Source organism: Culex quinquefasciatus, chromosome 2 (genome assembly GCF_015732765.1).
Source record: "Culex quinquefasciatus strain JHB chromosome 2, VPISU_Cqui_1.0_pri_paternal, whole genome shotgun sequence".
NCBI lineage: Eukaryota > Metazoa > Arthropoda > Insecta > Diptera > Culicidae > Culex > Culex quinquefasciatus.
This window is the reverse complement of record NC_051862.1, coordinates 28,065,925-28,084,835: the sequence shown is the minus strand read 5'-3', so window position 1 is coordinate 28,084,835 and position 18,911 is coordinate 28,065,925. Positions and strand designations below refer to the sequence as shown.

Here is an 18,911-nt window from a genome sequence, read left to right as displayed (position 1 = left end):
GCTATGTTTGCATTTTACAAACTTTATATTTTGTTTTGAAATAAATTAGGATTTTCGAAAAAAAAAAATCAATTATTGTCATTTTTTGATTTTCAAATATGAGAGGCAAAAGACGCAAAATTTTGAATGATTTTTTCACCATTTAAGTTTTTCCGTGTATTTTTTTGTAATTTTTTCTAAGTATAATTTTTTAGAATACTCTTATTTTATTTATTTGGAACGTGTCAATAAAGCAATTTTGAGTTGTTAATTTTTTTTTGATTTTTTCGGAGACATTTTATTGTCTGCTCTACAACTTTGTAGAAAATTGTTGCACTCTAAAAATTAACCTTGGAATGTGACAAAAATCAAGAAAAATGGCAGAGGATTTAGACAATTTTGTATTTTTTCGATGAAAATTTGTTTTTTTTTCGGTATTTTTATTTTGGCCATTAAATTTGGGGCCGATTTTACATAGAAATCCCTTTGATACGAAATTTTCTAAAATATCACCATTTCAGGTCAAAATCCCGCCTTTTTAAAAATGTTGTAAAAATCCATTCAAATTTAACTTTTTTCACATTTTTTTCACTTTGTACTCTAATTATGTGAAAAATTATTCCCAAAATATTGTGTTGATTGACACCAATATTTCTTATTATAAAAAATTATTGTTTTGAAAATACGGTATTAAAGGATTTGTATGTTACAACAAAATTTCTTATTTGACGAAAATTCACTATCATTTTCATTTCGTTTGTCACTCATATTTCGAACTATAAACACTGAAGTGTTTAAATAAAATGCGATATTTTGAGATTTTTTTTTTTAGTTTTTTTCAAACCTTTAGTAGCAAAATATGATAAGAAGCCATCCGCAAACTACTTTTGCGAAATTTTGGAAATTTCAGATTCCACCCCCTAACCCTTACCTTACCCCTTGTGGACAATTATTTTCTGTGGAAATCGTCAATCACTTCTTTGCACGTGGTTTGTGAATGGCCTTTTTGAAAATGATTTAAATGTTAAAAAAAAATCCTCTATGATGTGGTCGGTAAATCGATAAAAATGACGATAGCATTATATCGTAAGCTTCGAACGATAACTTTATCATTTAACAACGTTGATAGAAAACTGTAAAGCTCGGCAAAGACAAAAATTTGCTCTATTCCAAAATTTGCAAATTTCCGAACAAAATCGTCTCTTATAATCTCTCTCTTTCTCATGCGAAATTAAATAAGAGAATTAGTGTGAATGAGAGAGGGGGAGAGAGAGACAGTAAAACCGTTCGAAACGAGTCTTTTTTCTCTCTGCTTTCTGCAACACGTTGTGTTGTGACAGCTTCGTCGCTCTCTCTCTCAGAAAAAAATGTTCGCACTTGAAAGAGAGAACAAAGAGGACAACACAAATGCGATTTTGCCGGAGCGAGAGAGCTTTTTCGCTGCAGATTTGCTAGAATTTTGCGATTCTGGGTAGAATAGGCGAACAAAAAGAAGAAGAAGAAAAAAAAACAAAACTAATTAAACCTAAACTATACGGGGGCAAATCGTAGATAAAAAAAAACCAAGATGTTTTGAGGTCGATTTTTACACGCACTTTTTGCATGAATTTTTATTCTTAGTATCACAATAAACACACGGAAAAAAGAAGCGCGGCATTGGGCAAGAAAAAAAACATAACTATATATTTATACATGAGTGAAGGCACTTTTTGTGAAAAGAAACGTTGCCAATATTGGCATCAAAGTGCGATCGAAAGAAAGTGCGAACAAATTGGAACTTTGTAACGAAGATTTTTTCTTTTGTAAACGAACCTTTATTGCCGGTAAAATATTAATTTCGTACATTTTTTGCTCGCTTCGCTGTTGAAGAATCAAACATGAAACCGTGACGCTATATTTGTAGTGAAATATATATTATATATTTATTGTAAGATCGACTTAAGTGTTGCTATTTATAGGATCAGATTTTTTACGCGCTTCGATTCGTGGTTCGTTTTTTGGACACACCATTTTACTATACATTTATTTGTAGACATCTTTCACGGATAGTCGCGCAGCCATTTTTCCTCTACATTTAAAACGTCTTTTTCTTGTTATTTAAAATCCTCACAAAGTAAGCAAAACAAACTGTTATACATCTCATATATTTGTATAGAGCAGAACAAACTAACGCATATTTATCGAATCGTTCCCTTTTTAATTCGTGTAAATACCATTAAAAAAACTCTTTGAAAGCCATACGATATGTGTTTTAGTTAAATCATGTAGTTTTAAGCTGGAAACAGAATACCATCCCAAGATAAACATATATAAATTGCATAAACAAAACTCAAAGTTGAACCCCGTTTGTTGGACACGATTACAAATAAAAAATAGTTTTTGGAACGAAACAAATTTTTTGCACCTTTCTACACAGTAAAACAAACTTTAACAATCCCTACACATACACAAGTACACGACGTTTCCTCTCTGTCTGATAGCAGTAGTTTTTAAAAATTCACAAATTAAAAACTCAGATCTGAGCAAAATCGGCACACTCACACAACCACTTGGAGTAAATATAAGCACACAATATAAAATACACACCCACACATTTTGGAAACAAGTTACAAATTGTAAAACATTGGAAAATCATTTCTTCCTTCTCCCTAAGAAAAAAAAAAGAAAACGAAAAGTACATGAATGAGACACAAACACACCTATAAAGTGTATAAAAACAGTCATCCTCGACGTAAAGACAGCAAAATAACACTGAAAAAAATCAAAGATATTAAGTTAAGAGTGGCAACTTGAGATCGCATTTTTCGTGAAGAAGAAAAAAAAATAAACGAGTGTGTGAAATTCGATATCTACTTTCTAAAAGTACAAAATAAACTTATTATTACGAAGAAAAAGAAACAAGCTGAACAAAATAAAATAACACAAAAAAAAAGCAAGCGGGCGAGAGTGAGCGAGAGCGAGAGAGAAAACGTTAGCTAAGCGATTTTAAAATTAATCTTTCCGACAAGTGATACACTGAGAAAAAAAAACACAAATAAAATGCGGGCAGATCCACGCGCGACCGGATGCAACTGGGAATGGGCGCCAATGCCGTTCTGGGAAATTAATTTGAAAAGTATTTTTCTGATCTAAAACATTCCGAACTAGTCCGTTAATAATTTAATAATTTAATAATTTAATAATTTAATAATTTAATAATTTAATAATTTAATAATTTAATAATTTAATAATTTAATAATTTAATAATTTAATAATTTAATAATTTAATAATTTAATAATTTAATAATTTAATAATTTAATAATTTAATAATTTAATAATTTAATAATTTAATAATTTAATAATTTAATAATTTAATAATTTAATAATTTAATAATTTAATAATTTAATAATATAATAATTTAATAATTTAATAATTTAATAATTTAATAATTTAATAATTTAATAATTTAATAATTTAATAATTTAATAATTTAATAATTTAATAATTTAATAATTTAATAATTTAATAATTTAATAATTTAATAATTTAATAATTTAATAATTTAATAATTTAATAATTTAATAATTTAATAATTTAATAATTTAATAATTTAATAATTTAATAATTTAATAATTTAATAATTTAATAATTTAATAATTTAATAATTTAATAATTTAATAATTTAATAATTTAATAATTTAATAATTTAATAATTTAATAATTTAATAATTTAATAATTTAATAATTTAATAATTTAATAATTTAATAATTTAATAATTTAATAATTTAATAATTTAATAATTTAATAATTTAATAATTTAATAATTTAATAATTTAATAATTTAATAATTTAATAATTTAATAATTTAATAATTTAATAATTTAATAATTTAATAATTTAATAATTTAATAATTTAATAATTTAATAATTTAATAATTTAATAATTTAATAATTTAATAATTTAATAATTTAATAATTTAATAATTTAATAATTTAATAATTTAATAATTTAATAATTTAATAATTTAATAATTTAATAATTTAATAATTTAATAATTTAATAATTTAATAATTTAATAATTTAATAATTTAATAATTTAATAATTTAATAATTTAATAATTTAATAATTTTTAATAATTTAATAATTTAATAATTTAATAATTTAATAATTTAATAATTTAATAATTTAATAATTTAATAATTTAATAATTTAATAATTTAATAATTTAATAATTTAATAATTTAATAATTTAATAATTTAATAATTTAATAATTTAATAATTTAATAATTTAATAATTTAATAATTTAATAATTTAATAATTTAATAATTTAATAATTTAATAATTTAATAATTTAATAATTTAATAATTTAATAATTTAATAATTTAATAATTTAATAATTTAATAATTTAATAATTTAATAATTTAATAATTTAATAATTTAATAATTTAATAATTTAATAATTTAATAATTTAATAATTTAATAATTTAATAATTTAATAATTTAATAATTTAATAATTTAATAATTTAATAATTTAATAATTTAATAATTTAATAATTTAATAATTTAATAATTTAATAATTTAATAATTTAATAATTTAATAATTTAATAATTTAATAATTTAATAATTTAATAATTTAATAATTTAATAATTTAATAATTTAATAATTTAATAATTTAATAATTTAATAATTTAATAATTTAATAATTTAATAATTTAATAATTTAATAATTTAATAATTTAATAATTTAATAATTTAATAATTTAATAATTTAATAATTTAATAATTTAATAATTTAATAATTTAATAATTTAATAATTTAATAATTTAATAATTTAATAATTTAATAATTTAATAATTTAATAATTTAATAATTTAATAATTTAATAATTTAATAATTTAATAATTTAATAATTTAATAATTTAATAATTTAATAATTTAATAATTTAATAATTTAATAATTTAATAATTTAATAATTTAATAATTTAATAATTTAATAATTTAATAATTTAATAATTTAATAATTTAATAATTTAATAATTTAATAATTTAATAATTTAATAATTTAATAATTTAATAATTTAATAATTTAATAATTTAATAATTTAATAATTTAATAATTTAATAATTTAATAATTTAATAATTTAATAATTTAATAATTTAATAATTTAATAATTTAATAATTTAATAATTTAATAATTTAATAATTTAATAATTTAATAATTTAATAATTTAATAATTTAATAATTTAATAATTTAATAATTTAATAATTTAATAATTTAATAATTTAATAATTTAATAATTTAATAATTTAATAATTTAATAATTTAATAATTTAATAATTTAATAATTTAATAATTTAATAATTTAATAATTTAATAATTTAATAATTTAATAATTTAATAATTTAATAATTTAATAATTTAATAATTTAATAATTTAATAATTTTTAATAATTTAATAATTTAATAATTTAATTTTAATAATTTAATAATTTAATAATTTAATAATTTAATAATTTAATAATTTAATAATTTAATAATTTAATAATTTAATAATTTAATAATTTAATAATTTAATAATTTAATAATTTAATAATTTAATAATTTAATAATTTAATAATTTAATAATTTAATAATTTAATAATTTAATAATTTAATAATTTAATAATTTAATAATTTAATAATTTAATAATTTAATAATTTAATAATTTAATAATTTAATAATTTAATAATTTAATAATTTAATAATTTAATAATTTAATAATTTAATAATTTAATAATTTAATAATTTAATAATTTAATAATTTAATAATTTAATAATTTAATAATTTAATAATTTAATAATTTAATAATTTAATAATTTAATAATTTAATAATTTAATAATTTAATAATTTAATTTAATAATTTAATAATTTAATAATTTAATAATTTCATAATTTCATAATTTCATAATTTCATAATTTTAATTTCATAATTTCATAATTTCATAATTTCATAATTTAATAATTTAATAATTTAATAATTTAATAATTTAATAATTTAATAATTTAATAATTTAATAATTTAATAATTTAATAATTTAATAATTTAATAATTTAATAATTTAATAATCGTAGTAAATTGGGATTGCATTTTTAAATTGCTGTGGGAAAAAGATTTTTTTCAGTTCTCAGGGATAATTTTCGGACTTCATTCACAACACCAGTGAGTTTTATTATTTTTGATCACGTTTTTATTCCATGCTCTTGATTTCTATACATTTAATATAAAGTTTTCCCATCAAATATTGGTTGCTCTCTCATCTACAGAATACATGCATTTTTCCAAAAGAAAATATACCAATGTAAGGATACTCATTACATTTTGTCAATGAACTTCCGATAACTTAAACTAAAAAAAAACGATTATTTCTCTCTCTCTTTAATAGGGTGTTCACTAGTTCACTACGTTCGTATTTCTGTTGCATTTTGGAAAAAGAATTATCTTTTTCCTTATAAAAAAGGAAAGAAATAAAAATTAACTAACAACTACGGGCAACGATTAGATTTAGCTTTTTGCGTTTGGAACTTGTTTTTCTTTTGATTACGGTTTCGTTTTTTTGTTGCTTTTTTGCTTGCATTACATTTCTAGTAGTGATTATTTAAGTAAAAATAAAAAAAATAATGCTACTTGTTAACTAAACATAATCCGAACAAATGTACATACATCTTGTGTGTTTTTTTTTTCGCTAGATTACTATACTGGCTCCGGCAATGTCTCGAACTTGGACAGTTCTCGCGTTGTGTGTAATTTTTGTATTGCATCGCCCCAGCACAATTTCAGTGTATTGAATTATTTATTGTTTCAATGAGCGTATTTTAACGTTTAACCTTAAACCACAAAAATATTATTTTTTGTTTTCTCTAGTACAGTTTTGCGCTGCCAGTTTGTTTGCTTGCTTCATGTGTCTTAGTTTCTCGCGAATAAATATAATGTGGGTAAAAACGATGAAAAAAAAAACGTCTAAATCAGTCTTGCAAATTCATTCGAAAGAACGTAACGCGTCAAAATCAAAAGGAAAACAATAAGAAAGTTGATTTTGGTAAATGTAGTTTTAACAACTCAACAAACGATTTCTCTTTCACTAATTGGTATAAAATACAGGGGGGTGCGCAATCGTGTTTTCGTTGGTCACTAAACATTTCCACATTTTTCTAAAATTTTACAAATTTACCAGTTTTGTTTTCACTTTGCTTCGACTTGAAACATTCCCATTTAACATTTTCATTGCGTTTCATTTCGTTTTTTTCTTTTTTGCTTAATCAGTCTTGGTTTCAATTAGAACGACAAATAGTTTTTTTCTTCTTCAATGTTTGATTCTGTTGCTTCACAAATGTTTTTTCTTTGTTTTTCTTCGTTTTACCGTAAAACTCGAATATGGCATTCCTTCGTTTTCTTCCTTTTTCAAAACTAACTTCTAGACACGTACGTTAATGCTTAACATTTCTAACAACACATTTATTACTTCTTTTTTTTCTTGTTGCCTTCTTGCTACTAGTTCAAGAGTTGAGATATGGCTTTGCAACTTAACAGTTTAAAACAAAGAGAAAATATGTTTAGACAATTTTTCTTCCATAGGCACTCAGTGGTGATAACAATAGGGGGGGAGGGAAGTTTGAAAAGGGGAAAATTTTTGCTAGATTTTTACACTTACTAGAAAACAGCTTTTTCAAACAATAGAATAGTCCTCTAGAATAATAGTACAGACGGTGATAGTTTTCTTTTCGCTAACATAACAAGATAGTTTTAGAGATATTTACAATCTGTTCCTACTCTCGCCGAAAAAACTAAAGTTTTAACCAAAAAAACGAACAGCTTTTCTTTTTCAGTGTACTTTTGCATTTTTTCTAGTACGGAATTTGATATGATTTCTTCTCTCCGTGTGGTTGTTTTTATAGTACAGATTTGAAAAAAAACGAGAAAAAAAGAAAATAAAAAAGACATGCAACCATGCAGAACAAAAAAGAACGAAAATAATTTACAAAATAAAAAAAATATTACATTAAAATATTGCACCTCGGTTTTGTTCAACTGATTCGTATGTAGCTGTTTTGTAAAGTTTGTGTGATTGTTTTGTTTTCAGTTTATTGTTTTGTGATTGTTGATTGACTTGCTTTGTTTTGCTTTCAAATTTGAGCTTGTCACGTTTTCACAGGTTGCGCGAATTTTCAACCCACCTGTCAAAACGCTCTGAAAGATGGTTGTGTGCGAGAGATTCCGTTACCGATTCGCCTACTAGATAACACTATTTACCGGATGCATAAAAGCAATCTAGCGTCTTTAAAAAAAATAGAGTTAAACAATAATTGGTGGGATTGCTTTCAGGTCGTTTCAAGGTAACTCATGTTGCGCGGCTTTTTAGTGTGAGTGTGTATGGTAACTTAATTTCTACTACTAGTGTGTGTGTGTGTGTATATGTTTTTGAGCTTTACAAATGTCTTTTGTTTGCTTGTTTGTAAACAACTTTAAATAAAACGGAACAAAATAAGTAACTTTAAGAACCTAACATTACCCGTTTCACAGTAAACATTGAACAAAGAGGGAGCTTCGAGATGTTGTTTTGTAGTGGTGGTGTAAGGAAACACAATAGTACGAAAGAGGTTTCAGAGGACCGAGGAACTTACGGCGACGGCTTACGACGACTCCATGGGAGCGGCGTTGCTGTCGGCGATGATTTCGCGCTTGATGTTGAGCGGGTTGTAGTCGTCCTTGATCTTGGGCGGGGCCGGCACGATCACGGAACCTTGCTGCGGGGGCATGGACAGAACGGAGGGGTGGTGTTGGTGGCTCGAGGGCATGGGCTGCGGGAGACCGATCCACGGTCCGAATCTGGGCCAGCACCTCCGCGTCGGGCCATGGAGAGATCCTCGACGAGATCGTCTCCGCCGCCGCTCACGTCCCGCGGATCTTCGTGATCCATCGAGTCCCGCTCGGTTCCGGAGCGATCGTACACCTCGGAGCCGTTGCTGTGGTGGTGTCGGTCACCTTCGCTCGAGTCCCGCGGGTGGTGATCGCGATCCTCCGGGGATCCCATTGCCGATCGCATGTACTTCATGAGTACGTTCGGGCTTGGGGAGCGAGCGGTGCCGTGGGTTCCCGGCGAGGTGTTGATACCGTTGACCGCTGCATGGGCTGCGGCGGCAAAAGCCATGGCGTGCAGGGCTTCACGTCCGGCGATGTCTCCACCGCGGGCCTCCAGAGCCTGCTGGAGGAAGGACGGATCGAGCAGGGCCGCCGCCGGATGGGGGATCGTCGGAGGCAGATGGTGCCCCGAGTGGTCCATCTTCATCATGCGGTTCTTGTCCTCTTCGTCACGGTGCTGCTGCATCTGGGACTGCGATGGCATGGGCTGCTCGCCGCCGAACATGTGCGACGCTCCGCTCAAACCATACGGGAAGGGCGCCGGGCTACCGCCGGAACTGGGGCTACGCTTGATCGCTCGGTTCATCGGACGGCCGGTGGTGATGCCCAGCTTTTTCACCTTGTCGTACAGGGTGCGCGAGGGGACGCCAAACTTGCGCGAAGCCTGCAGCGCACTCATGCCCTTGCGCACGCACTCGATCGCGTTGATGATGTCCTGGCGGGTGTACTGCTTGTAGCGCTTCCACTCGGGCTTCTGCTGCTGGTGTGGGACGTACGATGCAAGGCGGGCATCGTCCGCGCTGTAGTTGAGGCGCGAGTCGAGCAGGGCATCGTCGTCGTACGACTTGTCACCGTACGGCGAGAGGGGCTCCTTGTGGTGCTGTTGGAGGGAGATGTTTGAGGTTAGAATCGGTTTCAAAAAAGGTCATCAAGTGGGCATTACCTTGTAACCTCCACCGTTGGAGTGGTGACTGCTGGTGAGATCGGCCGGGTGATGATGACCGCCGGCGGTGGCAGGTCCCGCTTCCGGCTTCATGCCGGGCATCGGCTGGAGCGAGAGCGGGGACGGCGAGCTTTGCGAGGAGTCGGCGGCGTTCGGTTGGGCGAGGACGTTCCTCAGGATGGGGGTGTCGCGCAGCATGGTCGTCATGGATTGGAGCTTCTTGCGCTTCAGGGGGTTCATGTCCGAGCTGGAGTCGTACACGGAGCTGAGCATGCTGTGCAGGGGTTGATGGGGTTGGTGCAGGGTCACCGGGATCTGACCGGGTAGTGGCCATCGGAGGTTCTGCGGGGGCTGCTGGGAGGATGATGATGCGGCCGAGGAGGTTTGCGGGAGGTCATCTGGGCGGGGTTCGTTGTCGTGGGGGTAGGACTGGTGGGGTGGCGGCTGCGAGTAGGTCGACGAAGAGGAGTGATCGCGGCGTTCACGTTCTTCATGATCGCGTTCACGATCTCTTTCCCGCTCACGTTCCCGCTCCCGCTCGATTGCCGTGGGGCTGGTGCGTGAGTACAGGCTTGTGTAGGGGGATTTGTACGTGTACGGCGGGGATGAGCTGCTACTTTGTGCGATCGAGACGTTCGTGGAGGTCGAGATCACCGGGGGTGACGACTGCTGCTGGGACTGTTCACTGACCGGCGGTTGCGACGACTTGCTGGCGTAGTTGTTGTTGCTGGCAAACTCCGTCTCGCGTTCGACCACCATCTTCTCGAAGCGACCCTTCAGGTCGGCCATGTCAAACAGGCCCTTGACCTCCAGCTGCTCGGCGATCTTCATGATGCGCGGGATCTGCGCTTGCGTTACGTTAACCTCACCGGTGTACATGTACTCGAGCAGGGCCTGCATCTCGAAGGCCGCCACGCCTGGGAACAGGATGCTACAGTGGTCCATCGGGACATCCTGCAGGATCGACTGGAAGTAGGGCGAGTTCGCGGCGAGCACCACGCGGTGCGCCTTGAACTGCTTCTGCTCGTCCACCACGATCGTGCAGTCCACGTAGCACTCCATCTTGATGAGCGCGTCGAGGATCTCGACCAGGTTGGACTTGTGGTTGTTCCATCGCAGGCAGTACGTCTGCGCTTCGCTGCTGCCCATTTTGACGTTTCTGAAAATAAGAGATCGCGCGTTAGACTCTCAATCCAAACTGAGATCATTTTACTCTCAATCGACAGTTGCATAACTGAAGGCGAAATCATAAAAAAACCTTCTCGCCACTTGTTGTTTCCAGGAATTTGGCAAATGACGTCAAGCTAGAACATTCCTCCACGTGTCCATCGAAGTAGGCGAAAAACCCTCCACCTTTCAAGCAGGCGTAGGGTAATCTAGATTACGATCTGAACCGTGACGCCGCCGCCAAGTCATCGCGTGACTAATCAAGCGAGCTTTATGTGGTGCTGGTGGTGCTCCTCGAATTTTGCAAATTTTATTATTTTGCCTACTTTTGGGCGCCGCCGAAAAGAAACGGTGGAACAGAGGTTGCCTACCGGTAGGGGTAATTACGGGTGGGGATTCCCCCCAGAGGGGGAGAAACAGAAGTTTGCGGTTTGCGAATAAGGGAAAGGAACGCGTTCCCTAGTTTTGCGCGACCCAGGATGAGTGGCACAAAAGCCTGGGAGGTTAAATTATATGGTGCGATAAGTGATTTGCATAAAATCGGGGGCTATTTCGCGATTAGTGTTATTACCGTGGGCAGGCTTGACGTCACTTTGAAGAGAGGAGCGAGTTTTTTGGTGGAAATTTTGAAAGTTGCTCACTTTTCGCCCCTCAAAACAAGTTAGGCCCTTTTGGTTCATCAATTAAAAGTTTATGACATACGCCCTTTTGAACCATTGTCAGTTGTTTTTTTCTCTCTCCATTTATTAGGGTAAAGCCGCAATAAATATTGCACAACTAGCTCTTTTCTCCCACTGGTAGAAAGCGGGCAGTCCAATTAAAGTGCATTTCACAAAGGGCCTAACCTCGACGAGGGATGCACAATTTGCCCGCCCGCGAAAAGGGGCGCGGAAATGAGGGTTTCCCTCCCTGCTTTTTTTTTGCTTTTTTAGAGGTTTTATTTGCCACCAGTTGTGTTGAGTTAATTTGGGATTGTGCGTATTTCCCCTCGACTATTTTTGGGAACGATTTTTGAACGGAAAAAGAAGCCCTTTTTGACACGCGGAGTTCGAGGTTGCTGTGGCGGGGTCAAAGTACTTTCGCTTATTTTTTTTTCTAAATTTTCGGGGAAAGAATGTGAAATGCATTTTTTTGTTGATTGGAAGGATCGGTTTGGCACCCCCTCTGGTGAACAATAGGGGAAAGTGCGTGCAGTTTGAGGTTATTTCTTAATTGTTAGAATTAATTAGAAAACCGGAAGTTTGCCTTTTTTCAAGGGGTAGCATATAGTTGAGTTTTTTAAAGCATAAATTTACTGTTGCTTGTAATTAACTCAGTTTGCTGAAAAGTGCATTCTCCACAAAAAATATTCATTTGGCCCTCTCAGAAAGAGATTTGAATGAGGTACTTTGTGAAATATCGATCCAATGACAGCTAAAAAAACAACGATTTGCAGGCAAAACGTCAGACGTCGCAAGATGAGCTGTTACGTTTCGCCGACGGCGCATAAAATGTTTGTAAACAATGTAAACATAAGCAAATCCAATGTTGCTGAAGAAGGTATTTCACTGCGGGAAACTTGTAAACATGTCAAAACACAGTTTGACATTTTTTGTTTGGAAAAAGTCCGCAGTAACTTTTCAAAAGGATATAAACAAACAGTCTATCCATTTTGCTCTAGTGACAGTTTATGTTGAGTGTGAGCTTGTTTAAATCAATGTTCAGCTTACTTGTCATCGCCAACTGACAAGTTTATCTAAACCGCAACAACAAAAAAGTGCGTGAGAACTTTTCGCCAAACATTTGCGGTTTCCAGAAATCGCACAATTTCCCATACAAAAAAGGCAACAACCTTATCTCACTTTCCGATTTTTCAAACACAACTCAACTTCTCACAAAAGGAGTAGGCGTTGCAAAATCCGCTCCTTTCAAATTTAACTCAAATGTCATCCAAGTCACCTGCGCCGGTGACATCCTTTTACGCCTCAAAGCAGGCCCCGAAAATTGCAGAATTCTTCCCACGATTGCTTCGATTTGCCGAAAAAGGATCAATTATGAGTCGGGCGGCCCCTTTTTCCGTAGGGTTGCTTGCCGAAAAGGCGGAAGGAGAAGGGGTTTTTATTGTGGCGAAAATAGGGTTTTTCGACCCTATCATTGACTGCATTGTGACGGGGTCCGGGGTGTCATTATGCGGATTTTTTTTTTGAGGGCAGGTAAATATCTTGGTTGAGGATGACACGCCGATGAGCAGTGCATAAAAGTGCAAGATTATGCAAATTTGGGCCGGGTTTGTTGTGGGTATTTGGCTCGGGAGTGAAGTGTGCATCGGAATGTAAATTAAGTTTGCTTTTTTTTGGGTTTGGGAAGATTCGGAAGGGTTTCTCTATTTCGATTTGATAGATGTGAGAACTTTGTATGGGAAAGTTGCGATATTTGCATGGGAATTGAAACTTCTGGATGGGTAACAAATAGTGCAGTAATGGGTTCGGCAACGGATTTCCGGATTGTCGTTTTGCATAATTTGCATATTTATGTGATATTGACGCTTTGAGGGATGCGTTTCTCAGAATATTGAAGAATATTGTTCATGTCTAGGGAAAATCATACCTAGTTGAAACCTTAATTGCACTGCTAAAATTGATTTCTCTCGAAAAATCAATTCAAAAACCTCGAGATTTTGAAATTTAGCTGAAATCGTGAACAAATTTCACGATATCATGAAAGTTATTCATAATTTCATGAATGTTTTTCACGGACTCCTAATTTTTTATTATGCTTTCATGATTTTTTTCAAGAATTCGTGAATGAAATTCACGCTGTCATGAATTATGTTCATGAGATCGTGAATGTTTATTCATGCTGAATATTTGTTTGATCGCATAATCATGAAATGTTGGTTATTAAATCATGAACATTGTTCACGATCACATAAATCCGTAGAAATTTTCTACCTGTTTTAACAAATTTCAGTAGAAAAGTCAGACATCTCAATAAACTACCTTTTCTACAAATCAATCTTCTCTCAAAACGGAAGTCCTCAAATTGGATCATCATTAGGCCTTACTTCCCTAATCCTCGGACCCAAATCGAAACAAAGCATCCGAAAATAAAATCTCCAAGCCAAGCCAAAAGCCAATAACGACCGAAAATCTCAAAATCAAAATTGAAAAAATCGCCTTTGACAACTTAACTTTTGCGTTTCCCATGGCTCAGCGAAAAAAGGAAGCTGAGGTCCTTTTTCCCAAGACCTCAACCATTATTCCATCCCTGCGAAGATAAAAGAGCATTTCCTCTACCCGGGGCGTAAAGTGCAAAAATCCCCTGCTCTAATCCCTCGAAAAGTTAGTGAGCCGACCTCCTCCTACTCATCGCCATGATCATCAGCAAAAAAAAAGATCCTTTTCTTGCTCTACTTTTGGCACACTGTTCCCACACGCGAGTCCTTTCTAGGTTTTTTTTTTCTGCCTGGAAAAAGGGACCCTCAAATGAAAAGCGAAATTGTATAATTTTACGTTTTTTTCTTTTGTTGCGATCGGGCTTTTGTTAAAATTTGAACCTTTTTTTTGCTGGTCTTTGCGGACGATTTGGCACATGTTCGATTGGAAATTGAAATGCGAAAGTTGTGCAAGTTGATTGCGCTTGAAAAATGTGTTGAATTTGGGCTTGTTTGAAGGTTTGCTGAGTTTGCTGAATTTCAGCAAAATATTTTTAACCGGGTTTTATAGCGGAATTTGTTCAAGTTTAAAGCATTTCAACAATTTCGTTGAATTTTGCTTTAATTCAAGTTTTGCGGAGTTTGCTGAAATTTGAAAATGAGCTGTATTTGAGCAAAACATACTATTTTTATGATTTTTTACAGCAAGAGTTGTAATGTTGACTGCGTCGGAAAATGCGTTGAATTAGGCATTGATTGAAGTTATGCCGAGTTTGCTGAAATTTAGCAACAAAATTTACATGAATTATTACAGCGGATTTTATGCAAGTTTATTGCATTGAAAAAAAAAATCGCTTCGACTGAAACTTTTTGAGTTTGTAGAATTTTTGCTGAATTTCAGCAAAACAAATCGATGCAAGTTGCAGAAGCAAAAATTGTGCAAATTGATTGTTTTTGCCATGCCAAAATTTGGTAAATTTTGATTTGATAAAACATTTGCTACAGTTTTGCTGAATTTCCGCTAAAAGATTCAATTTGGCATTGCAAGTTAAAACTCAGCAAAAACCGCCAATTTGAATTGCTGAATTCCACAACTCTCAAGTTGACTCGACATCTGCCATGAGAAACCTCGCCAGGATCAGATATCAAGCCGCGCACATCGCAGCAAGCGTGAATGCGTCCTTTTTCCCAAAATTTTGAAAAAAAAACTTTACGACCTCTTCGTGTTGTGCAATTTAACGCAGTATCCTTGGATGCATCCTCAAGCGGAGGTCCCTTTTCGGGAATTTCAGGGATAAAACGACGCACATGTGGCGAACTTCAACTCCGCGTTGAACACATGTCGATTTTGAGCGTAAAGTTCGAAAATTTAGCTTAGGGTGGTTCATCGAAAGAAACTTACCTTGTTTTGATCAGTTGAAAATCGGCAACAAATTTGAAGATTTAGTTGATTTCAGCGTTTTCGAAGCGGATGTTCATAATCACGATGATTGCTTTGTTTAATGCACTTGATCACAACTTTTGATTTCAAGTAAGGGACGAGGGTTGAGCAATTTTAAAATTTTGATAACCTCAAACACAGCGAGTCCGAAACGATTATTGCAGAAAAAGTGGTGGATTGTTTTTTTTTTGCGTTGTTGAAAATTCCAAATAAATTTAGCTGTGCGAGGGTGTTTTGTTCTTAGGGTTGTCTAGGTAATTTTGCTAGATTTTTTTTCCTTAACTTTTTTCACTTATTTTGATTTTTTTACGTTATCACTTATGCGATTGCATATCGTTTGTTTTTTTCACAAATTATCGTTTTTGTTCAAAATATTTCCGCACTCATCAGTTTTTCTCTTCGCTTTCTTCACTTTTCAACGCACTTTTCGTTTTTTTTTGCGTTGGCGGTTGCACTTCCTGTCTTTGCATGTGTGTCCGCACACACAGTTCTGTCACTTCACTCTCTCTCTCGCACTCCGCTCCCCGCGCCGGAACTGTGTTGAACTGCTCTTCGTCCTCACTCAACAAAATTCCGTTCGGTACTGTTTTGATAGTTTTATTTTCATCATTTTTCAGCACCACTAGCGATTGCGATGCGATGCGATACTGCACTAGTGTGGGTGAGCACCACCAACACAACGATACAGCGGTGCGTGAGTTACGCGCGCGCGACAAGTGTGCCGCACAGCAGGCTCTGCGGCTTCGCGCACTAAAGGAGCGCACAAATTGGCACCAAATCAGCACGGGATCGGCACTATATCGGGATATAGGGCAGAGTTGATTTTTTTCAACGCCTGCGATTGCTTGCAAATTGGGCAAGTGAAGTCCGGGGTCGTCGCGATGTTTTCAAGAACACTGGTCACTTGTGGATGCAACTTGCGAATGCACTTTCACCTTGGCAAAGTTTTGATAATTTTTTGGTTTTTGCATAACTTGGCGCAAATAGTTCGAGGTCGTCGATGTCGTGTCGCGGCGACGTTCGCGGAAGGAATGAAGCTGAAGCTGTTGACACGTGAACCGACTTTCGGGTACTGGTCCAACCGAAAAGTCGTAAACAAACCCACCGATTCGGAATCGTCGTCGTCTTCGACTTCGTGCTTTATTTTTCTTCGTTTGCTTCGGGTGTTGCATCTATGCTGCTGAGTTCCCTTCGGCGCGAGGAAGGGCCCGACCTTTTCGCCTTTGGTAAGGTTGTTCTACCAGCCCTAGACCAGTAGGATGTCCTTGTCTAGCGGCAGTCCCTTTCCTGCGCACGCCCGAGAATATTGCAAGGTACTCACACCCATACTCACGAAACTCCCAAAAAAAAGGAAAGGATGCACTTTTATTGCAGGGGTATTCTGAGGCAAGGGGCGAAAGGGTGCGTGTATCGCAACGCAATCTTGCTCTCTTCGAGACCTTTATTATGTACAACATAGAGCATAAACTATGCTGAGACTCTCGTCTTGTCTATGTATTGCTAGACGAGTCGAGTTCGTGTTGCACTTTGAGTTGTTGCACTCACCTACGAGTGACTCGAATCGAAATTTTTTGGTGGTGGAGGGGATGATGCAAAATCTTGCTTATGTTACGTTGTCTAGCATAGAAGCAGCAGCATAAGTCGGGTGAGCACACCAAACCAGCATAGAAATTTCCGGGTGGAGGGGATGAGTGATTCAAGTGTGCTGCGGGATGCAGTTTGCACCACTCGCTGAGTGACTTTGGACTTTGAAATTGGAGGCGATTAGCGCGCGATGACTTGACTTCGGGTGTTGTCAGAGTGTGTGGTGCTGGTTTTGTAAGTGTTGGTGATTGATAGGGAATTTTAGGCTTGCATTATTTGGTGAAACTGCCAAATTTACTACAATCAAAACAAATTGTTATTGTTAAAAAAATTTAAATTTATGTTTTAATTCACCAAAATATTATCAATTCAAACTACTTTGCAGAAGACATTAAGTTAATTAGAAAAAATATCTTCAGACACCGACATAAAATGACCGAGTCACGTAGCCTAGTGGTAACGCTTCCGCCTCGTAAGCGGTAGATCGGGGCTCAAATCCCGGCTCGGATCAACAAAACTTGTGATCGTTTCCCTTCTGCATTCGATTGCTTAGTAAAGGGATGGTAGTGCATCGTCACAAGCTGGACCTTATCAACGACACCTTAGGATGGCGACCTATGGAATGTTAACATTAACCTTAACATGTTAATATTAGTTGAGTTAGAAACTGCCACTGAATCTGCTTTGTAAATGCCGGCCCCAATACTCTTCAAGGGTGTTCCCCTCAGGAACTGGGAAAGATTTACTTTTTTTACCGACATAAAATATATCGATGGCATTGGGGCATCTCTGTCACAGCATCACTTCAACTTCAATCTTAGGTGTTGATACTTCCTTAGTGATTAGAACATTTATTCCAAGTGTTTTGACATGTCACTCGACATATTTGTCAACTGTAAAAAAGTTTCTCTGTAGGGACCGGAAATCCGGATTGACCGGAACTGGCCATTGGACCAAATGACCACAATCTGATTATTTTTACATCTTCTCACATTTTAGAACACTAATTCCAAATGTTTTGACATGTCGCTCGATATATTTGACAACTGTTAAAAAAAGTATCTCAGTAGGGACAGTAAATCCGGATTTACCGGATGTGGCCACTTCGTCCAAGTTGTTTAAAACTGATTTCTTTTTTAATTTTCACATTGTATGCACCGATAAAAGTTTTTTTTTAATGTCGCATGATATATCCGACCATTTTAGAAAAGTCTCCCAGTTGGGGCCGGATTTCCGGATTAAACGAAAGTGGCCAATGCACAGTGGTCCAGAACGCAAAATTAAGTGGAAAATGGATTTTCAGAAAAATGGTGAAGTTTTGGAGCTTTGGTTTCTTCAGAAGAGTTGTTGCAAATAGAAATGGGCAACTTTTGGTTTGGTTCAAAATTAGGGTGGTTCACGATTAGGGTGATTTTTAAAATCAAACTTTTCAGGAATATTTTTGGGATTTTTTTCGTCTTCTAAAAAGTTGTTGGGTTTACCAATTCAAGCAACTTTGTCCAAGACACCAAAATTTTATCTCGCAATCTACGCCTTCTACGACCAAATTTAGAGAAAGCATCTGAGTAAACCTTCAAAAATCAGTTTTTTTAACGTAGCAATTCAGGGTTAAGTTTTAGAGAAAAGTGTTGTTCGGAGCACTTTTAGAGCTTTGAAAAACGAACGTTTTTATTTTCTGACAATTCAATTTGGACTTAAGGGTTCAAAGTTACAGCTATATTAAGGTATAAAAGATTCAAATTTGAAAATTTCAATGTCTGTGTCTA

At 34.2% G+C, this 18,911-nt stretch overlaps 1 protein-coding gene across 1 annotated transcript; it reads right to left on the bottom strand.

The window, feature by feature from the left end:
• Positions 1–7,854: 7,854 nt before the first annotated feature.
• Positions 7,855–16,615, bottom strand: LOC6043127 (protein bric-a-brac 1). Its single transcript, XM_001855903.2, is given in 4 exon segments — positions 7,855–8,824; positions 8,827–9,757; positions 9,821–10,979; positions 15,523–16,615. Coding segments are annotated over 3 exon segments (2,256 nt in total). The 5' UTR covers positions 10,970–10,979; positions 15,523–16,615; the 3' UTR covers positions 7,855–8,648.
• Between the last annotated feature and the right edge of the window lie 2,296 nt (positions 16,616–18,911).